This window comes from Mesoplodon densirostris, chromosome 2 (assembly GCF_025265405.1).
Source record: "Mesoplodon densirostris isolate mMesDen1 chromosome 2, mMesDen1 primary haplotype, whole genome shotgun sequence".
Classification (NCBI taxonomy): Eukaryota; Metazoa; Chordata; class Mammalia; order Artiodactyla; family Ziphiidae; genus Mesoplodon; species Mesoplodon densirostris.
Window position 1 is genome coordinate 98,691,139 of NC_082662.1, and position 23,234 is coordinate 98,714,372.

At 41.3% G+C, this 23,234-nt stretch overlaps 2 protein-coding genes across 2 annotated transcripts in view; one reads left to right on the top strand and one right to left on the bottom strand.

Moving 5' to 3' along the window:
- GNAI3 (G protein subunit alpha i3) overlaps nucleotides 1-3,437 on the top strand; it is a 40,421-nt gene extending 36,984 nt beyond the window's left edge. The window contains exon 9 of the mRNA XM_060090217.1: nucleotides 64-3,437. The gene's annotated coding sequence lies outside the window, so the exon portion shown is untranslated. The remainder of the gene's footprint in view (nucleotides 1-63) is intronic.
- Nucleotides 3,438-9,748: 6,311 nt separating this feature from the next.
- Nucleotides 9,749-17,922, bottom strand: GNAT2 (G protein subunit alpha transducin 2). Its single transcript, XM_060090218.1, has 8 exons — nucleotides 17,805-17,922; nucleotides 16,039-16,081; nucleotides 15,595-15,736; nucleotides 14,706-14,863; nucleotides 12,670-12,798; nucleotides 12,309-12,438; nucleotides 10,475-10,628; nucleotides 9,749-9,939 (listed from the first exon to the last, which is right to left on the bottom strand). Exons 1-8 carry the CDS (start codon nucleotides 17,920-17,922, stop codon nucleotides 9,749-9,751), a joined length of 1,065 nt encoding a protein of 354 aa, XP_059946201.1.
- Nucleotides 17,923-23,234: the final 5,312 nt, after the last annotated feature.

Consider the following 23,234-nt stretch of genomic DNA (forward strand, 5'->3'; position numbering starts at 1 on the left):
TGCTGTACTGATGTCTCTTGACTTTGTAAACTTTTTCTAATTACAAATGTTCTTCTTTCCTAGTTATTACAGTGTGGAGTGTTGAGACCAGACTTCTTTTGCTGTCTCATTGGGCAGCTGCAAGCATGAACGGGACCAGGGAATGGCAGCGGCATGCAGAATTTTAGTACTCTTTAGCACAATCTTCTGTATTAGGGAACTCTTAATTGACATGAGATGCTAAAGTCAGACATTGGAATTGGAACAACTGTAAAGTATGATTTGATCATCAAGACATCACTTGGATTTCACAATCTCAAATGTTTAGGGCAGATGTCAAGTTGAGGTGCTGCATTCCAGAACTTCAATATGTAGCTTACTCTTTTTTTTTCCTTCTTGACAAACCACCAGTAGTTCATTTTTTAAGTTGGTTTTTTTGTTTTTTGTTTTTTTTTTTATCAAGGGAAGAGTAACTTCACTAAGTTTTATTTCTTTGTGAAAGAATCTTCATTAAAACACACACAGTCTTAACTATGCACATGATGTGACCAGATCATCTTGAAAATTTTCCTCTTAGTAGGAACTCTTTGTTTTTAACTCTTGGTATGGTCAGAATGTAATATTTCCATAATTACTTAATTCTTTACAATTATTGGGGCTTTAATTTTAGCTTTTTTGGATGAAATTTATGTTATTATCCTGTTCAAAGTACCATTACGGTTTCTAAATGGTAATTACATTGAAGAATTCTGTAGTAAGATTCCAGCTCTTTTTTTAAGCTTGTGGTTGAAGGTTAACCTGGTTTATGCTGATTACCGAATTACTAGATAAATGCTGATGTAGTATGAAGTCAGCTTCTTGGATACAGACACACCCAGGGCAGCTGCCAGTTAGAAATGCAAATTGCTGAATTCCAAACAGAACCAGTGACTTTGCTGCTACACATCTGCTAAATTGACCACTTCAATTCTTGCTTGTCCGTCTCAGTCATAGGGAGTTCTGTAAAAGATGCCCCTTGTTTTCCATCTTCCATTGGCTTTTTCTGTTGGGAAACATCTAAAGTGTATTAACAGTGCATGCCTTTACTTTGTAAACGTGGTGCCAAATCCCTGTTTGCCATTGTTTTTATCGTAGCAATGTTCATTGTAGTAATCCTTAGTCAGTACCTTCTTTTGCTGAAACTATTGATTTGGGGACTTTTTTTCCACTTTGTTGTGTGTACAGATTTTAATCTGTTATAGTTGGCAGCAGTATTAAAATGGTGAGTAAAGAGTCCAGGTTTGTTCCTGTTTGTAACTAGTCCTTTCTGGAAGTATTTTCTTCTGTTGCTTTTTGCCCCTGCTGTGTGCTTAGGCCTTTGTCTGAGAATGGGTTTAGGTAGAAGGGTTCCCTGAAGGTGTTAGTCTTTTGGTGTAATAGTATTGTTGAATCTTGGCCTGACTGAGCGTGTTATGTCATATCTGTGTTAGTGATATGCAGTCAAAACTCATTTTCCAGATTTACATTTTGGTTGTGTGGAGAGCTCTATTCACCTCAGCCTGCAGGTCCTTTTGTACAATGTACAGCAAATGTCATTAAATATTGAATGGTCCATTAGGGGAAGGCAAATGAAGAGAATGCATTTTAAGCATTCCAAATCAGTAGTTTGAGCAGTGCCTTTTGGGGTCTGATCTTTTTGGATTGGATTCTATTTCATCTTTTGATGTGACCTTTCACTAGTTCAAAAAAAAAATGGTTGGTGGTCATCAAAGCTGGTTCAGAAAGCAAGCCACAGCACTTCAGTGCCTTTATTGGTAGTTTTTTTGTTTTTCTTTCGTGGGAAAAATATAACTATACAGATGGTATAACCGTATTATCTAACAGTTTTTTTTTTTTTTAGGATTGGCAAAACTGCATCTAAAAGAAAGAAAATTATCAGCTTCAATTGGTGATTGACTTATGCCCACAATGTAAATAGGGATAGTTCTTGTTCATTTTGAATATATCTTTTCCTTATTGTATTCTGTGATACAGGATCATCTGGAAATGAGAACTGGTAGAATGTTGGTTTAACTGTAGTCTTTCTATAGTCTGGGTAATGGGATGGCGTTGATAACACAAAATAAGGGATAATCCAAAAAAATTAATACTTTGAAATGCATTTTCATTTGAATATGTCTGTCTGATACGTTAATTTTTAGCCCTTCTGTCAATGAAAAACAGTAGTTCTCCACATTTTTGCCTCTACACCATTTACATTTGTCCTGTGTTTACATGAGGATCACCTCCTACCCCCCCATGCCAAATAATTTATCAAAATGCACATTCCTTAAGGACACAGGGACACAGTTTCAATCAGTGGTTTTCAAATATGCCTTAAGTCAAAATCACCTGGATCCATCTCAGAGATTGACTCTTGGCTGGTGGGCTGGCATTCTGTAATTTTAAAAAGGTGATTCTGATCATCAGCCTTACAAATCATTATTGTATCAATATATTGAATTAAAAGGTCTTTTCTTACAGCAGAGCCAGAATGTGGGAATGAAACCTCATATCTATTAGCCTGGAGAAAAAGGATTGATGTTTGTAATCAAAGAAGTGAAAAATTGCCTGTGTCTTTTTGGTGGAGAATACTGGAGATTTGTGATGGATCGTGTTTCAGAATTTAGGTGCCCAGTCTTTGGACCACATAAGAAATCAGCACATCTAAGAAAATTAAATTTTAACAAATAAAGAACAGGAAACAGACACTAGCAGGAAGGATTGTTAACAGTACCTTTATTTTGTTGACAGTCACATCTTCTCCACCTGATTAAAACCCTGGGCTGTAGAATTGCCATCCATTAGGCTCTATGTAGAGAGGAAGTATTCTGCTCCTTAATGGCCAGTCTTCTCTTACCTTATAATTTCAGCCTTGCAACAGATTTCACCTCCTGGCATGAAAATTCCAAGAATTTTTACAGTTATTCATAAGTGGATCTTGAAATGTCTTTTTCACCGTGGACAGTTTAAATTCTAAACCTCTAATTCAGTGTATCATACTGATGGGTTGTTATTTTTCACAAGGTGCTGCATTCTAAGAATAGATGGATCAAATTTTTAAAAGCTGTTTTCTTCCCTTGTTTCTTTTTTATTCTCTAATGTATTATATTTGTGTTTTATTATATGCACATTATGGAGTATTTAGGAATAACTGCTGGTTCTTCTAATTTATTTGTCCACCTGTTATTCTTACATCCTGGCCACTGTTCTCTGATTTGTAGCTGTGACTTTCTTTGGACATTGCTTGCCTGACCTGACTAGTTACTTTTTATATTTATCCATTTGCTTAGCATAGTTCTGGAGTTTCCTGTTGCAGAGCTCCTTGCTGTATTGGCAGTTACATATAAGAGAAAGTTAGTCTCTCATCCAATTAAAAACCTGTCTTTGATTTTTTTCCTTTCTAGATGTTCAAAAAACAACAGCTCTCTACTCACTGATATTACCTGTGAAATCTTTCATATGTGACACTGACTTTAAGAACAAAATTATCTCAGTTTCCAAGTACTGCCAGGTAATTTTTGTGTTCCAGTTTAGACTTCAAAGTACAAATCAGAGATCTGACCTGGACCAGCCACAGCTCTCCGTATAACTTTACGGCCACCAAACACAAGAGAAAACCAGGCTGCTTAGAGGCCTGGAACTGAAAGTTGCTCTTACTATGAACTATCAGAAAGTAAAAGATTTAAGTGAGGCGTACTGGAGAACTAACTTCCAGGGTGGTCAAGATCCTTGTTCCTTTACCTTTGTTTAGGTTTTAAATCCCCATTCCCACCCCCCAGTTTTCTCATAACCTTTTATGAGTTACTTCTGCTGAGGAAAGCATATTTCAGAACAAATCAGGGCAGGATGGTTATTTTCTGATACTATGTCAGGCCTACACCTGGCTTTACTCAAGTCTCTCAGGAATAAGAGATAATATGGAATATTATGCAGCAGTAGATACCTGAGGTGCAAGATTAACATACAGATTCTCTGGCTAAACTCCACTCAGTTAAAATGTCTGAGCCAGGTTCTGGGAATAGGTATTTTTAAAATAAATTCCTCAGGTGGTTCTGATGCAGCTAACCTGGGCCAATATTTGGGGACAACTGAATAGACCTTATATTAAAGATCAACCCAAATAGTAGACAACCTCAAAATCACTAGTGAATGACTAAGTTATTTTTTATTTGCCACTAAGTATAAAGCACCTACATGACTTAAAGTGCCTTTCACCCAGAAAATTAGTATGAGGACTGTTTGGTCAAAGAATATTCCTACGTTTTAGATAGAGTATTTAGTTTTTATATAAAATTAAGGCAAAACTAGGAACTTGGGGTTTCCGAACTTTTGTTTATTTCACTCCATTTATTTATTCAGTGAAAATTGAAAGATATACCAAAGTAAAGATAAAATCCTATGACAAAGGTAACTATGTGTAATAACATGAATATTCATTTACAGTTGGCAGATAAAAGAGCAAAGCTAGCTATAGAATGAAAGTCTTCTTGAGAGGGTTTGGGAAGGGGTAGGTAAGGGGAATAATTGAGGAGTCAAATATAATATAAAATCTTTGTATGCCCAGTGGTATATGTTCTCCCTTCCTGAAATCTAATGGGAATCAACATGGTAGTAGAAATAATCAAATATTAGTAAACATACTTCTGGGATACACCATCTCAGTGTGTTAGCATTCACTAAGCTGTGAGATCTTTGACAGCTGGCATATTAAGTTCTGTACAACCTGGTTTATCCTGTCTTCTTACCCTCCACCCCCACCCCCCAGCCATATTCCTTTGGGTTATCCAAACATTTTTACTGAGAGGCTTGTTTATATGTAAGAGAATATCTCAGTAGATATAACAAATCATAAGAAATTACCTGTTTTTTCCTGCTTATGTAAGATGAAGGTCCTCAGACTCTTACGAAGTTGGAGAGTTGCTTGATGTGCTGGGTTCTGGTCTTTTCCCTGCTTCCAGCTAGCTATGAAATCTTTCAGTCTTATATCCCTCATCTAAAGACAGACTAAATTATTTCTTCTAGCTGTGATATTCTATGGTTCTGATCAAATAGAAATAACACATTTAAAAGTGTTTTGTAAATACTCTTTATGATACTCAAGATTGTACTCCACTGCAAAAAAGGTAACCTCAGACAATACCAACAAATGTGTTCATTGTAGCTGGTTGTCTTTTCTCAGCATCACTTTTCCCATATTCATTTCGAAAACCTGAAATGAAGTTCAACTACAAATTACCCTATATTTTGCGAAGCAGGGTGAAAAGGTCTTTGTTTTGCATTTAAATCCAGTTCTTTATTTTCTGTTCAAACTGGTGCTTACTTTTCCATGAGCAAAGGACAGAAAAGTTCCTGCAGTCTGCAGTATATCTGTTTGACCTCACAGAGATGTCTTCACGCGTTTACCTAGCAGGATCACCAGAGGCTCTGGCACACTTGCAGTCCCTGGCCCAACACTGAAGTCCTGCTGGAATCTGTGCTCCGGGGGCTGTGCCGGGTAGAGAGGGAAGTGGGAGGTAAGAGCTCTTCACCCTTCACCACCTTCTCCACCCAGCATGGCCGGCACACTTTGGTCTACGGCACATCTCCAAGTATAGAGTGGTTTTTGAATGCTGTTATTTTTCCCCTTGGGGATGGGGCCACCCAGATTTGGACTATTTGGGGTACGTGATTTTTTTTTATCAGAGTAAGAACTGTTACAAGTAAATGTGTCTTTTATAGTTATACTGAATTTTTAGACTGAATTTTTGTGCTGCTTTTATTCCTCCTTTAATTGACAGAAACATAAAAGCACATTTCCAATTATATTTTTTCCATTTTTTTATTGTGTTAAAATATACATAACATAAAATTTGCCATTTAAATTATTTTTAAGTGTATAGTTCAGTAGTACTAAGTACATTCACATCGTTATACAACATGACCACCATTCATCTCCAGAACTTTTCTCATCTTCCCAAACTGAAACCATACCTATTAAATAATAATTCCCATTTCCATTCTACTTTCTGTCTTTATAAATTTGACTAGGTACTTCATATAAGTGGAATCATACTGTATTTGTCCCTTTGAGTCAATCATATTTTTATAAGAAAAAAACAACTGTCATCAGATTTATATGAAATGGAACTTAATTTACATTTGGCTTACTTTCATCAATGTCTAATCATGCAATGCAAGGGAAGTGTTACAGTCTCTGCCCTCTAAGTATAAGAACAGAAAATTATACCTTCAACAAACAAAGCTATTTATACTTTTACTGTTTTATGCTAATTTCACATTCCATTTTGAGACCAATTTGTGTTTAGTGTGGAGATGATTTTGTTAAATATCTATGATTTAGAGATGTCATAATTTAAAAATGACCAAGGATTTGTTTGGGAATAGAAGGAGCTTAGGAGAATGAGAAAATTGACTTTGACGTTATAGTGTATGGTGGGCTGTCGGTATTACGGTGCATATAGAAAGACCACTGGCTTTGGATTCAGAAGACCTGTTTTGGAGTTCTAGTTCTGCTACTTCCTAGCTGTGTGATCTTGATGAAGACTCTCCACCTCCCTTGGCCTCAGTTTCTTATCTATAAATTGCTAGTGGACCTGGAATATTTTAAGTTTCTTCTAGCTTTATCGTTTTAAGAATTAAGATTGCAGTATGTGAAAATAGGGTTGAGTATTAGTTTCTGACCTACCTTGTCACAAAAAAACAATTTCACCTATCTTGTTACAAGAAAACAATTTCTGATGATATAAAATTCAACAGTATAGTGTAAATTTAAAATGAAGCAAAAGAAGACAGATATAGACAGCAGAGTGAGTATATGGCATAATTTTGGTTTTAAGCTTTCTAACAGCTGTTTTATGCAAAGAGAACTTTTCATGCACACAATCAAAATGTCCATGAGATAAAAATAAGCCAGTTGGGTAGGAGAAGTACCAGTGGAGTTGTCTCTAATAGTATGAGGTTTGGGAACCATCTCTGAGCCTGACAAACAAGCTGCGGTAAGGATTAATGCCTTTTTTGGAAGCTTATCCAGAACATTTGAAGTCCTCTTACCTTTACTCAGAGAACATCTCGGTGTTGGCTAAGAGCTTCAGGAAATTGTTTTGACTTTGTTCTAAGGAGCAAGAGAATGGATGACCAAGGCCCGCTGTTTTTATTCTGTGTAGACTCACCAGAAGAGTTTTAGCTTGAAAATATTATAAGATGAATAACCAGATCCTAACTTCAGTAAAGCAGCTGTAGAAGTGTTGCTTTTAAGTACTGCTACTTCCCCATCCAGCCTCCAAGGTAACCTTTTTGCAAAGTGCATATAGGGTGGCTTGTGTGAATTTGTTTATAAACCAGTTAAAAGTTGGGATATCTACCAGAGCAAAAGAAAACGAAAACACAGCCGTGTTTTATTCTGCTAGAGATTGTTCTACCAGAAGACCTGTCCCACTGGCTTTGTTTTCATGCTAGTACTGTAAGGGCAGGTTCTATATGAACGTTAATAACCGAGGAGCCTGGGTTGGGCTTTTACAGTTTGGCCCATAGCCAATTCCTGCCTAGAGTCAAAGATCAAGGAAAAGTTAATAAAAGAAGCAAATAATCTGGCATGATTTGGGGGTAGGTGGGGCTACCCTACTTGAAGGTAGAATAAATGGGAAAAGTTACATCTGGGCCCTGAATAGATAAGATCATAGCTATAGCAAAGATTCTTAACCTGGGGCTTCAGAACTTCAAAGATAAAACTGGGTTCAGTATGTTGGTTTCCTTTGTAATTCTCTGAATTTTATTTTATGCATTTTTAAATACTCTGAGAAGAGGTCCATAGGTTTTATCAGACTGCCAGAGGGATCTATGATACCAAAAAAAAAAAAAAAAAAGACTCAGAGCCCCTATATGTTGAGTTAAAGCAAAGAGGTTAGTGATCTTTGGAGCGTGCCCTTTAGTATAGTCCCTGAACAGTGCTTGGATGCAAGAAGTCTTACCCAGATTTTTTTCTTTGGCTTAAGTGTTTTAATCGGCAGTGGGCAGAGTAGTTTTCCTTATTTTTCTGGTAATTTTCCCAAGTTGGTTTCTCTTCAAGGAATCAGAAAGACTATTAAATGAATCCAATTTTAACAGCTGCAAATGTATTCTTCAGTGTATTTCAAGCTCATATGGCTCTCTAGTATCAATATTGCTAGTAGTAGCCTAAGTGTGAATGTATATTTTTGGCAAGGAGCAGATATTCATTTTAATTGACACTTTCTTTTATATACTAAATCTTGGATGCCCAGAGCTTTCCTCACTAGTAGTTGTAAATGCTAAATCTATACTTGACTTCACCACCTCCTGTCAAGATGAATACAAGCTTCGTTTCCCCCCAAAGGAGTTCAGGGAATAATTTAATTGTTGGCCTGTTTGGGGAGATGTTGTTTTTAGCCAGGCATCTCATGGACCCAACTGCAAAGATTTTCAGTGCCTAAAGCAAAATCAGCTGCCTTTTTTGTTCTCCCGAAACATGTAGTGGTTGAAACAAGGATTTTAGGATTGCTCACTTATTCTAAATTCTGTGATAGAGAAGTGGGAGCAATAAAATCAGTAATACTCCAAGTGGGAGTGTGTTCTGTCCTCCAAGTTTATTCAGAAAGTGTCTTGTATAGCTGATAAAGTTACTTACAGGGATAAGTATCCCTATACTTACAGAGATACAGGGAACACAGTCTTTTTGGCAGTTTGGGAGCAGAGGGATAATCTGTGCTTAATAAAAATCATTTTTGGGAATCCCCTGGAAGTCCAGTGGTTAGGACTCTGTGCTTTCACTGCCGAGGGCCGGGGTTCAATCCCTGGTCGGGGAACTAAGATCCTGCAAACAGTGTGAGCGGCCAAAGGAAAAAAAAAATCTTTTCTGGATGTATACCCTAGAAACTAAGAAACTCACAACTATTATCTGGTGATTCAGGTCTCTGAGCTAAGGCACATAAAGGTCTGTTAGTAAAAAAGGGTGGTAGGTTTAGTGAGGTTCTGTTTTTAATTAGTTTTTTTTCAGACTGCAGGGAAGGTTTGCTTTTTTGTTTGGGATAATTCATCTAAAAACCTGGTGTTGAATATCATGAATGGGGGCTTTTATATAGGATTTCTCTCTGTCACTAACCACACAGCTTTTATGTGCCTTCCCCTCCTTCAGTTATGTTTATGATCATTAGAATAACCCTGTGAAGTAGTATAGAGAAGTTATCTTCATTTTATAGATGAGGAACTCAAGACTCAGAGAAATGAAATATTTACATTTTTGTAGTAAGTTGCAGAACCAGTACTGGAATCTGGGTCTTCTGACTCCTGGCCTTGCATTCTTTAAACTGTACTAGCTATCCCACTTTTATTTATTTTTTTTTATTTATTTTTTTTTTGCGGTATGCGGGCCTCTCACTGTTGTGGCCTCCCCTGTTGCGGAGCACAGGCTCCGGACGCGCAGGCTCCGGACGCGCAGGCTCAGCGGCCATGGCTCATGGGCCCAGCCGCTCCGCGGCATATGGGATCCTCCCAGACCGGGGCCCGAACCCGTATCCCCTGCATCGGCAGGCGGACTCTCAACCACTTGCGCCACCAGGGAGGCCCTATCCCACTTTTAAAAGAACATATGAGACACAATTGCAATCATACATACTCCATCTCCAAGGGAGAATGGATGTATTCTTGTCATGGTATATTGACCTAAAATTTTCTGCTTGAAGTTACCCAGATTCTGAACCTGTTTATAGAACGTATACTTGAGGAGTGGTGAGAATTAGAAGAGTCCACAGTCCTTGAGGTTTTCTTTGATGATAATATCTGTAACTGCATCAAATACAAATTTGACATTCTGGGTGTCTGTGGCACAGGTCATGTGACTGTAGATTTCTTTGACATCTTTTCTCATGTTGAGGTCAAGGAATTGACTCTTGATATAATTCCCTGCATCCTCGTAAGAGTTGTTCCCTGGTTTTCCAGAAAAATAGTGAAGAAGTGGGATAAATTAACCCTTCTTAGTTGCTCACTTTTTAAGTGACTCACTTGATCCTCAAAACGTTGTATTAGACAGCTGCAGTTGGGGGCCTATTTTTAGACGGAGGGCCCTCTCCTTTATTGCACTCCAGTGTTTCCCACTTGAGTTGAGCAAAGAAATTGAGGAGAGAGGTGTCTATGTCTCCACCTTGGTTTCTGGCAGTTGTCATCTGAACAGTCGGTGGGTCTCCTGAATCTAATGTCTGCTCTATTCCGGAGACATCTGAATTTAAACCTCTAACTGAATGCTCAAGTTTCTCGGGTTAGACATCCAAATATCACTTGGACATTATAAAGCTCATAAGAGGAACTGAATATTAAAGGGATAAGGGATCATCAACTTGGCAAAGCAGAGGAGTTACACTTACTACTCCTTAAAGACAAGTTCCTTTATGTCTCCTTGGTATAGGAAATGAGGCAGCCACCTGTCATTACTATGAAAGAATTGTCTCCAGCCCCTGGCACTTACCATCATACTCTGGAAAACAAATGCTGAGATGGACTTTCTTGATTTTTTCCTCAAAGAGGTCCTTCTTGTTGAGAAAGAGGACAATGGAAGTAGCCGCAAAGAACTTGTGGTTGCATATACTGTTGAACAGGTGCAGTGACTCATGCATACGATTCTAGTAAGAGGAAACACCATCAGAGATATCAGGTTGGGCTTATGGGATATCTGTCTACTTCCTGTTCTTGCTCCCCTTGAAGAAACCAGTGTTCCAAATGTAAAAGGAAAGATAGGGAACAGCTTATCTCTTTTCTAGTGTGGTAGAGTAGAGCCAAAGAGATCGGACTTCCTTCTAATCCTCTTTATATCACAACTGTATGATTTGAGGGAAAGTACTGAGCTTTTCTGAGTCTCAGTTTCCCTATCTCAGGATTATTATGAAAGTCAGATGAGATCATGTACGTATAGTGTCCATGATAGTAGGTGGTGTACAGTAAATGTTATGCAGATCTTTGGCAACCAGGGCACAGCTTAGGACTTTGATATCCTTAAGGGCTGCTGATTCAGGGTTGAAACTGGGCCCAAGTTAACATGTCCACATACATCTCCAGGATGATTTTGATAGGCTTCTGTTATAAAGTCCCAGATCTCAGTTCAGGCAGGAACATAATAGGGATTATTTGGCCCTTGTGCCAAACGGTAAGGGCTAAAGAATTTCCCAGTGCCACAGCACAAGCACTTCTGCCTTATTTCCTTCTCTGATTGCTACTTTCAATAAGTGAGAAGTAGTGCTGTAATCTGCAGAGTCCAGAGGTTACCCAGTGCCCCAAACCAGCCTATTGTTAGGGAGTAGACCTTTAGGGTCTTGAAGTGTGCTGTTAGCTGACTTGGGCTCAATCTTTTCACCTAATAAAGAAAACGAATTAGTAGCCTTTTCTCATTGCTAATACTCCTATAAAAACCCTTTAAGACCTTCTAGACTTCAAGGTTAAAGATGGAAGAGATCTTGGGAAATGAATGGCCCTCTAAGACATTTTGGCTAGAAGATATTCAGAGTGCACTAATGTGAACCTAAACTGCTAAGGAGAAGGGAGAAGAACTGGAGCAGGGAATAGAAGGATAGAAGCTTTGTCTTCTATCAGTAAACTGTGGGCCTCTGTTTATAGAGCAGATGCATATGTAAAATTGGCGTTTTCCATGCCTTTGACATGCCCTGTCTTAAACTTGGAAGGTACCTGGATGGGCTGACACTGTTCCTGCAGAGCTCCTGTCTTGTAAAACTCCACAGGCTCAAGAGGACCACCCTCAGGTAGTTCTCCAGCTGCCAATTTAAGTGGCATGTGAGAAAACTGGTTTGCCAGTCTCTCTCTAGTCCTGTTGACACTGAGTATATATTTAGGCTTCCAAGTGAGGTTAGTGTGCAACCCCTCTATCATGTTGCATAAAGATACACGTCGTACGTTGTTCTTTCTGCTCTATCATTTTCATCTCCTTTACTTCCATAGGCAGCCTGGGAGACTACTAAGTGTGACTCCTTTGCATTGCCAAGTTAATGATCACTTATTCCTTTAATACTCAGTTTGTCTTACGAGATTTTTGATGTCCCAAGTAGTACTTGGATGTCTAATCGGAGACCAAGCTCTCAGTAAATCTGGAGCTCTAAAGTGCTAACCTAGAACCTTCAGAAGAAGAGGTTTTTCTAGAATTATTTGCCTGAGACATTGGTCTGCTAGAAGACTGCTAGACTGTTAGTGTTAGCTGAAATCACCCAAGTTGGGGTAATGGAGTGACACAAAGTTTAGAGGAAGGGTCACAGGGGAATTATCTATCAAAGCTGCTTGGTGCAAAGTTCACTCACCACTTCGTCATCTTCCACCAGCACCATATCATAGGCACTGAGGGCTGCACAGAAAATGATGCAGGTGACTCCCTCAAAGCAGTGGATCCACTTCTTTCTCTCTGATCTCTGCCCTCCCACATCAAACATCCTGAGAGAAGAAACACCTGTTTTCAAACGTATACCCAATGTGTGACCCACATGCACTTGGTGTTTACCCCACAGAGGTGGCAACTTTGGGGCCAGTTAGCAGTAAGATGGGAAGTGGAAAGGAAAGGGGGAGAAGGAGGAGGAAGTCAGACTGGGCTTTTGTGAAAGCCAAGAAGCATACCTACGTCCCTTTTTGGGTATCTGACATGCTCCCAGGGAACCATGTACTCACCTGAAGTTCAAGTCTTTGACAGAAAACCTGGTCTCAATGATGCCTGTGGTTTTGACTCTGGATTGTAGCACATCTTGCTCAGTAGGGAGGTAGTCAGGGGCTGTAATTCGGTCTAATTGATTCAGGTAGCTGGAAAAAAATCGATTGGCATTGATAATATTAAATTTTCCACAGCCAAAGTCAAGAAAGGTGAAGGGTTTTACCCAAAGGCATATAGCTAACTTAATGATAGAACCAGCCTAGAATTCATATGGTTAAATCTAGGAGTCTTTCCTTCAAACCCTCTTGTGTCCTTACAAAAGGAAGTGTGGGATGGGCTGAGGGACTGGCCCATTTGAGGCAGAGGTTCTGTCCCATTTAAGTCAAGTCAGATAACTTTTCCTTCTGTTTCACCTGACTACAAGGTTTTCTAGACCCTTGAATGAGACTTGGTGGTTTAAATGGGTGCCAAAATTCCATCAAGAAGCAGGAGTATATTAAAAGAGATTTTAGAAATATATGAGATGTGAACCAGTGCAATGCATGGACCTTGTTTATATCCTGAATCAAGTTGAAGAGAAAACATTTGAGATAATTGGGGAAACTTGAATGAACACTGACTTGGATATTTGATGACATTAAGGAATTATTAAATATTTAGATATAATTATGTTGTGATTCTTTTTTTTTAAAGAATATTTTTTAGAGATAACATAGTGAAATTTTTAGGATGAAATGATATATCTGGAGTTTACTTGAAAATATTCCAGTGGGGAATGGAGATAAAATGAAACAAGTGTGGCCATCGGTTGGTAACAGTTGAAGCCAGGTGATTGATTGTATTCTGCTTTTGTATGTGTTTGATAGTTACCATTAAAAAGTAAAAAAAAAAAAAAAAGCAGATGTGAAGTGAGAGGACTGAGAGAAAGAGGGAGGGCAAATTAACTATATGCCAGACATTTTCACATTTAAATTCTCATTTAACCTCATAAACCTTCAAGTTTCATATCCCATTTTACAGATGAAGGAAAAATCCAGAAGAGTTAAATAACTTGTCCAGGACAAGAGGCATTGTGGTATACTGTAAAAAAACATTCAACTTTGTGGACAAATAGACCTGGATTTAAATCCAGCCTCTGCCATTTATCTATATGACTTTGGGCAAGTTAATTTACTTCTCTGAACCTCAGGTTTTCCATCTGTAAATAGGACTAATAAAAAATACTATCTACCATAAAGGCATATTGTGCAGATTAAATGAAAAGGTGTACCTAATGCACTGAGCAGTGCCTAGGCCTGAGTGAGTGAGTGGGTGTGCTCCAGGGATAGTAAATGATAACTTTATTATAAGATTAGGTGATAAAACAGGGGCTAAACCCAGGTCTATTTGACTCTGAAGCTCATGCCCATCTATGATATCATGCTGTTTGAGGTAGGATTGATAAACTCTGTGTACCTTATCTTTTGGGGACCAACTTTGCAGAGTTAGTGCTCTCTAATCCCTGACCAACTTTCTTTGGTTTGCCCTGGCAGTTTGTGTCCTGTGCCCTGGCACTTTGACATAAGATGCTATGGGTGAAGGAGATTTTCATTTTAGGCTAGTGGCTTAAGTAGAGCCTGTGTTGCCAGCTAGAAATTTCAGCCCTGAGAGGGTCATGATGAATCATGCCTCGTAGGAGAATGCGTGGCAGAGCTGCAGGGCTGTATTAGTGTTCATGATTCTGAAAGGAGAGGCTACGTGTTTGATTTAAGAAGGCAGGAGCTGAGGGCTGTTAAACAGAGCACCTCTGTTTTGAATTTTGAGTCTTCAGCTTTGTAGGTTGCAGTGAACCAGTGTAAGTAATACAGAGTGGTGGGAACTGTGGCAAATGTCCCAATATAAAGGCATTAAATTCAAAGCATAGTAAAACACTGCTCAAGCCTAATAAGACAGGCATGCAGCCTGAATTCAGTCCTTGGGTCTCCAGCTGTCAGTGCCTAAAATTTTCGGCTCGCTGTGATTTCTCCTAGAAGGTTGCTGATGCCTCATCCCACCCCCTCCCCAATCAGAGTCTTACTAGGATGCCGAGTCATTGAGCTGGTACTCTGCAGCTCTGTCAAAGCAGGCTTGCACCCCACTATCCTTCCACAACTTCTTGATGACCTCCACCAGCTCAGGAGGCATAGTGCCTTCCTCAATGGAGTCAGCCAGGTTGTTGAGCTGTCGCCCATCATCCTGTAAGGCAGAAACCAGGATGAGAATTACACGGGAGTAATGGCTTTCCAGGAGGCTTTTGGGAATTCTGCTGAAAGGAAAGCATTTTGCATTGCAACCAAAGCCTAAGGTGGAGATGGTGTCCAGCAAAGATTCTAAATAAACACCGATTAATTTTTGAGGGTGCTTCTGAGATGCAGAGGGTGGCAATATATCCAGTCCTGGGATGCCTAGTGGATAAAAGAGGTCCCAGGGGCTTCCTCTGTGGTGTTTCCATCTTCCATCCTTAGTCCAAAAGTGAGTGTCCTGCCACTAAATGTGGGTGCTCTGCTGCAGGGAGATTGGAAGTTTAAAGACCAGATTGACCATGAAATGGACAAGATGATAGACAGGAACCTATCACCTTTGTTTTTTTCAATGATTCAAATCTAGGAAAAGGACAATACTGGAACTAGGAATTTGGCTTATAAAAGTTCCACAGCCAGGGCAAAGAACCTGAGGGGAACAATTTAGATGGTAAAATAAGACCAAAAGGCAGAGGAAGCTGAGCAGATTTTTTTTTTTAATGAACATTTATTAAGGTAGGAATTGCATGCTTTGCTAGGACTGAAGTAAAAAAAAGCTCAGCAAGTGGGGTTTTAGTTACATACACTTTTTTCTGACCCATGTTTCCTCATAGCTCATTGGCCACTGGCCTGTTCACCTCGTTAGCTTTTCCTCCCACCCTTAACCACATAGCGTTAACCACATACCACACAGCTTGCTTCAGCAAAGTCAATGCCCAGTGTGGGCATGGCACGGATGATAGCCAGGATGGACTGTAGCACATTCCCATAGATGATGGCTTTGTACTCCAGGCATTCTTCTGGTGAATAGCCATCCTGATGAATGATCCTGCAAGGAGGAGACACCCAGCCCTTCGTTGGACCTGAGTAACCAGACCTAAGGGATTGGGACTCTGGGAGGATTTAAAGGGTCATAAGAACCCAATCTCTCTATTCTTACTGCTATCCCGAAGTGGAGAGTGAGGGACATGGGGCATGCAGATGAGGAACGTTGGGAATAAGATCCTTTATATCCTTTACATCTGGGTTCCTTAAGAACCCAGATAAAGAGCCCTTTATCATCCATGCTTCCACTGGCTCTACTGACTTCTTCACCCTACCTCAGTCCTTAGGGGCTTTGTTCCTACTCACTTCATCTGTTTGACGATAGTGCTCTTTCCTGACTCCCCAGCACCTGCAGGGAGAAATGCTTATGCTTCAGATTTCCACCGGCTCTCCCCACCCCTCCAGTAGATGGCCCGTGAGAAGTCTAAGCCACTGCTCGCTTGGGAGCCTTGTTAGGGGAGAACACATAGGGATGATTATTGCCCCGATTTCTGCCAGCTTTGAGCTCAGGCCATTTGATCTGGAATCGGAGGAGAGTTTCTCAACCTCTGCATTATTGACACTTTGGGCTGGATGGTTTTTTCTGTGGAGGGCTGTCCTGTGCATTGTAGGGTGTTTAGCAGCACTGGCAGAGGCCAGTAGCACTCCAATCTTCCAGCTGTGACGACCAAAAATGTTCCCGACATTTCCAAGTGTCTTGGGGTGGGGGTGTACAAGATCTCGTTGAGAACCACTGATAGCTTCAGGGGAACTCCTTTAACACGTTTCTACTCTGCCTGTTTTTACTCAGGAGAGTGATCTTGGGGTGGGATTGGAGAAAGCTGGATCACCTCACTGAAATACTATTTTTTCGTTATCTTACTGTTTCCATTATTGACTAAAATGTTCTTAGGTCATCATTCACACCCCACTCTCCCTCTATCAAAGACCCGCATACCCTTAAGCTCTCTCCCCCACTCTATACTATCCCTGATGCCTTAAACATCCCCCCCCCCCACCACTTATCCTGTGCTTGGTCCCTCTAAGCTTCTTATCCTGAATGTAGAAGAAAGCTGCTTAGGCTTAAAAGATCTCTCAGGGGCCTTGCCATCTCTTTCCCCTCTGTAGCCTCCTGGGCTCCTTGGAGTCTGCTTACAGAGATGTGCTCTTTAGTGTGTCCTTAGGGCCATGCCACAGATCAGCTGAGGGAAGGGAGGTGCCTTAGTTTGGGGCCCTAGTTCCCAGGCTCCTCATGGGTTTGGAAACCCAGCCCAGCCAGCCAGTCTTCTGCTATAAAGATCCTACCTGCTCCAGCTTGCCTACTTCTGTACTACCATTGGGGTTTTTTCCTAAGCCAGCTGTCCCAAACTCTATTGTTTTGGCTCTGTTTACAGCCATGATCAATTTCTGACCGACTGAGGTGCTTTTCTTTTTTCAGCACAAACCTGTGATCTGCTTAGGAGCTCATCAAGCTGATGATCCTCCCATCTGGCAGGGGCTTTAGAGGCAGCTGCTGAATAGAAAGCCAGGAAAGGACTTCTCTAAAGACTCCATTCCTCCCCACTCAGGGCTCCCCACTTCTCATATTTTTACAAATTTTTTTTACTGAAAGCAAGGAGAAGGAACCAGTATACTTGGTAAGAACCATTAGGCCTATCCTTGGGACTACATGACACTGATTATATGGTAGGACTTCTGAGTGCACTGTCCTTTTCTGAGTCCTTGACTCAGAGTTTCTGTTTGTAGATTCAGTAAGTGTCTGCAAGCCTAGAGTTCATGATATTTGCTAAGTTGTTAGGTGTTAGGTTTGGTTAAATCTGGAGATCGGTGGGTGCATCCTGGCCCTCACACTATTCCTGGTTCAAGGAAGAGCAGAACAGTTCCAGAGTAACTTTGGCATTCTGCATCTCGTTGGGGTGGATGTGTTCAGCCCTAGAGCTCCTGATCCCCTAGCCTGAGACTGGATTGGGAGAAGAAAAATGACCTTCCATCCCTCCTCCCCACACAGTGGGCTAGAAACCACCTACCATCCAGGATAAGCAGGAAGGAGCAGTACCTTCTCCTTCTCTGGCTCATCTAACCATCTCGCTCACCCAGCAATAGCAGCTTGACGGTCTTGGCTTCCTTGTCAGCATCCTCCTGCAGCTTCTTTTCTAGCTCTTTGGACCTCTTGGCCAGTTCTTTGTCCTCAGCGCTGGCTCCACTCCCCATCTTTCTGCTGTCTCCTCCTTGGTGGCTTCCTCTGGCCCTTAAGCTTCTCCTCTAGGGTTTCCTATCTGAGAGATGGAAGATAAGGAAAAAGTAAATTGGGATCGGATCACGTATCAGTTTCTTAGTCCTCCTAAAAAGCCAGTCTATAGGGAGCTGGGTGAGGGAGTGGGCTCTATATTCTCGTACCCTGCCTGTCTTGCCCGAGACTATGTACCCCAGCCAGAGACCTACTTAGTCTAGGGACTGTAGCCTTTATATCTAGCAATGTGATGGGTTGAGCCAATTAAGAGCTCAATATGACAAAGGGCGAAGACCCAAGTGTTTCTGTAACTAGGGAAATGATGTGCTGGATTCTGACACAGGAGGATAGGATGCAATGCTGGAACTCTCTGGAATAAGATAATGGTTGCCCCATCCTTTTGAGGGGCTGATCCCCTAAAAGTCTCTTCCTTCTTAGATTCACTTGCATCTTAGAGCTAGAGATTAAAGACACAAACAGAGGAAGCTTTCCCCACGTTGAGACTCCAGATTACAAAGCTTCAAGGCACCAACGCACACTCTTCCATCATAGCAGGCCGGTCCTGGCAAGGAATCTTTGTTTGAGGTTTACCCCTTTTTGGAAAGATTAGAAATGTTTCCTCCAGCTCCTCCAGTGGCTGCTGCACCAGGAAGCTATTAGCATTGTTCCTTTATGTTGGCTCATCTCTTTATATATACTCCTGTTATTAGCACTTAATCACTTCATTATTGTCTGTTTTACAGATGGGTTTCCTCCAGACTGAATTCCTCCCCTCCAAGGTCAGGTACCAAATCTGATTCATCTTTGAATCCTTCAGACCTTGTGGTTTATTAGTGGATCCTCAATGAAGTTTTGATGAGTGAGGGAAAGAGGAAAAGGGGTATGTGGTAGAGGGAACGGGGCTGCTTACCCACTAAAGCCACCTGGGGCCTAACTTCACTTGGCAAGTGAACTTTGCTGGTATTTAGTGTGGAGGGTTTGTGCTGCCTCACATAACAGTGCTTCCTCGGGAAATTAGACTCTAGCCTCTGGCTCCTCAAAGGTCAGGGCAGCCCTTCCTCTGGCTCTCGTCGCAGCTGCCCCTTCCCAGGGAGAGATGAGCGTGCAGCCTACAAACTGCCTCACAGACATATCAAAGACTCTCTCCATTGGTCATACTTGTCTATGCCAATTATTTCAGTTTACTTAAATGAGTTGCTGTGGAAGCTCCTCAGAGGGAATGTTGCTACCGAAAATGTGGTGAAAGGCCCAGCACAGATCACCTGGGAGCTGCTTATAAGTGCAGAATCTTAGGCCTTAACACAGACCTTCTGATTCGGAACGTGCATTTTAACAGGATCACAGGTGACTCTAAGGATACTAAAGATTGGAAAGCTCTGCCCTAGGGAGTACTAGAGAACTGTTTTTTCCTCACACTGGCCAAATCATAAGAATTACCTGGGATGCTTGTTTCTATATTTCATCACATCTTAGATGGCACTGAATGAAAGATCATTCTGATTTCAAAGAGGTTAATATATGTGTGTTTTTAAAAGAGTGTGTTTTAGAATCAATAAGTTCCAGTAGTAGTGCCAATTCTAGAGCCTGAGAAACTGTATTCTAAACTAACACAGTTTGAAAAACCCTGATCTAGAACAGTGGTTCTCAGCTTTTGGTGTATATTGGAATTTACCCAGAGAACTTAAAAAAAGAAAAAAAATACTGATTTAACTGGTCTGGAGTGCAGTCCAGGCATGAAGAGTTTAAAATTTCCCAGGTGATTCTAATATGCAGCCAATGCAGAGATACACTGAGCACCAAGTATTTAACTTGCTCTTTCCTTTTAGAGTGGAATTGCGCAGCAGTGGCCAGGTAGACTGAGAAAGTGGGAGGTAGAACCTAGGTCTCCCATCTATCAGGTACCCTGAGCTATCCCTGATCACCTTCCTCCTACCCACCGCCTCTCGCCTGCATATCTGGGTATCTGGCTGAGAAGCCCTGGGCCTGGAGCCCAGACTCTCAGGGCTGATGGAGAAGTAGGCAGCCGCCAAGGTGCCTTCCATGGCGATCATCTTTTCCCAATCAAAAATTGGCAGGTGCTTATTGACTTAAGGGAAAACAGGAGAGTCTTTGAAATTGTGACTGTCTTGGAATCTTGGCTATAAAGTTTCAGTAATGATACCTCACCAGCCCTGCCTAACCTACCCACAATATTGGTAACTTATACCTAGGCCAGAGCTGCGCTGCAGCCTGTACTGTTCAGAGCAAGGAACTGCCGGGAACTGGGCTAGACAGTTTACGTGGCTCATCTCAGTTAATTCTCACACTGACTTCAAGGTAAGTGCTCTTGTCCCCAAATTACAGACCAGATAACTGAGACTTGAGGGTTAAGTAACTTTTATTCAAGGTCATATAGCGTAGTAAACAAACCAGGCAATCTTTCTTTCCACTACTCCACAAAAGCAGCCAGAGAAAGAACGTTGGGCAAAAAAAGACGGGCAAATGCATGAGCTCAGTAACAGCAGCACTTGCATTGTTAAAGGAGCCACTGACTTGTTTCACAAGTGGGGAAAATGTTTGAGCTTGTTCCTTTTTTACCTACCACCTCAGCAAACTTCTGTGCTGCTTCTCCTTGTTTCCTAGCTTGCTGGGCTCCCAATTCCCACTACTAAGCTGACTATGGGAACTCCTGGCCCTCACCTGCCCTCTAATTGCACAGACCTGCCCGCTACTATGCATGGACCATCCTGATGCCTCCTGCCTCCTGTCTTAAGCTCCTGTGCCTTTCCTGTGGCTGTTCTCCTTTATTATCCCATTTGGGTTCAGTGTCCTGGTAGAGTAGGTGCTATTCCCATTTTAGAGGTGAGTGAACTGAAGCACAGAAAGGCGATCCACATGTTACTAAAGTTAGTATCAGAATTAGCTAGAGGGCCTCCCTGGTGGCGCAGTGGTTGAGAGTCCGCCTGCCGATGCAGGGGATACGGGTTCGTGCCCCGGTCTGGGAGGATCCCATATGCCGCGGAGCGGCTGGGCCCGTGAGCCATGGCCGCTGGGCCTGCGCATCCGGAGCCTGTGCTCCACAACGGGAGAGGCCACAACAGTGAGAGGCCCGCATACCGCAAAAAGAAAAAAAAAAAAAAAAAAAAAAAAGAATTAGCTAGAGCTCATGTGTCCTAGTCCACAGCCCTTATAACCCCCCGAAATTTTTTAGCTTCTTTAGCAACAGACTTTATTGTTTGAGTAGTTACAATATTTTGAATGAAAGAAAAAAATCACTGTTTTCCAACTAATTTAATCCTGCTTCCTGAGTTAAGGGGAAGTCTTAGGATCTGTCTTATACCCAGTGGTAGGGATTGTGTGTAAAGCCTTGTCCCAGCTGGAGTTGGGGGGTGAGCATGAAGAAAGAGGAACTCCCTTCAGGGTCTTCCAGTCCAAAGGAAGATTTGGTGTAAATGCACCGAGAAACAATTTAGTTAAAGGAGCACTGTGCTAGTGCTGGAGAATTCAGAGCTGTTTAAAATCTAGCCTGTACCCCTGGTAGAAAAGACAATTGCATATCTCACTGTCAAATTGATAAATTCTCTAGTAGAAGAAGGGAGGGAAAAATTTTTAAATGAACAGACTTTCAACAGAGAAGCAGAACAACAATAGAAATGGGGGATAGACATTTGGAGGAGAGGAAAGAGCTTGAGAAAAAGCATGGAGGCATGAGGTACAAAGTGTGCTCAGAGAAGACTGGGAAGTTTGATATGACTGGACTGGAGTAAAAGAGTGGAAAGTGCATGGAGGGGAGGGCTGGGAGATGAGAACAGGAAAGGAAAATTGGGGCTAGCCAGTGAAAGGCCTTGAATGACAAAGGGTTTGGCTAAAACCCATTTAAGACTTATAAGCAAGTATGGTTGGATACAGCCGCATGGTGCTGTAAAAAATGCGAGGTGACTGGGGTGGGGGACTGGCTCCTGGGAGAAGCTGAGAAAAGAGCTGAACAGCTTGATTCTAGAAGGATCTAGGCATAATGTTTGGTTTAGGAAACTCATGGCCAATGATCTTTTTGAGGCTGCAGGTATTCTCTCCGAAGTCTAAAATCTGCTGAAAGTGGTTTGACCTTGGTAGGAGGCTGACATCACAGGTGAGCATCAGGCGAGAAGCTAAGAGAAGCAGTTCTTCAGAGAATTAAGGAGTGCATTGTCAGTGGGGGCCTAAGGTTCAGGGAGGGCCATTCCAGGAACCATCTGGGGTACAGGCTAGGCAGTGAGGAAGCTGGTTTCAAGCTAGGGAACATCCCAGAGGCTCAAAGACAACATTAAGTCCCCAGTATGAAAACAGCTGGAGGTCAGAGAGGATGACTCACTCCTTCATTTCCCAAACTGTTCTACATAGACAATGAAACCCCATTAAGATTCTTGCTGATGTTGTGTAGGTGGGGAGATTGAGGCTTAGCTGTAATCAGGGCAGACTTCCTAGCAGGGACAGCATACTGAAAGTCTAGAAATGGGAGGGTTATAGGGTGAAGGGTGTGTTGTAGATGGGACTAGGGAGGAGCATGAAGGGACTAGTGAACTGGTTTTCCTAGGTAGGGTGGAGGGCAGGAATTGCCACCTATGGGCTGGTTAGGTAGGTAAACAGGTAGGTAGGTCTGGATTAAGGGGGAATCCTAAAAAGACCTTGCCCAATACAAGATACCACCCTTTAAAGTTACATCAAAATTTGCATTGTATCAGAATATAGATGACCTTCTACATGGTTACCTGGGACTTGATTTTTAATTTTGAGATTTATTTTATTATTCAGTGTTGAGAGCCCAACAGCCTCAAAATTCCTAAAGGCCCCAAGACTAACTTAGTCTGGGGTTAAGACATAGGAGAGTCTTAACTAGGTGGGATGTGGAGGCTATTACAGATTTTTATAGACTTTTATTGCTTTCCATTTCCTTGATTATAAAAATCATGGATATGCATTGTAGACAGTTTTTAAAATGCAAATAAGTATAAAGAGGAAAATAAAAGCCATAATTCCACCACTCACCGATAATCATTTGTTACACTTTTTGATGTGTTTGTTTTCTATGCATATATGTCACATAATTAGGGTCATACTGTATGTACAGATTTGTGCATCCATTTTTTTCACCTAACTTTACATTGTAAACATTTTCACCTTAAGAGATTCTTCAAGAACGATTTTTAATGGTTGTATTTCATTGTATGCATATGACATAATTTAAACATTTTCCTATTGTTGGACCTTTAAGTTTCCAACCTTTCTATGTGATAAACATTGAAGTTATGAACAATTTTGTGCATACTTTTCTTGC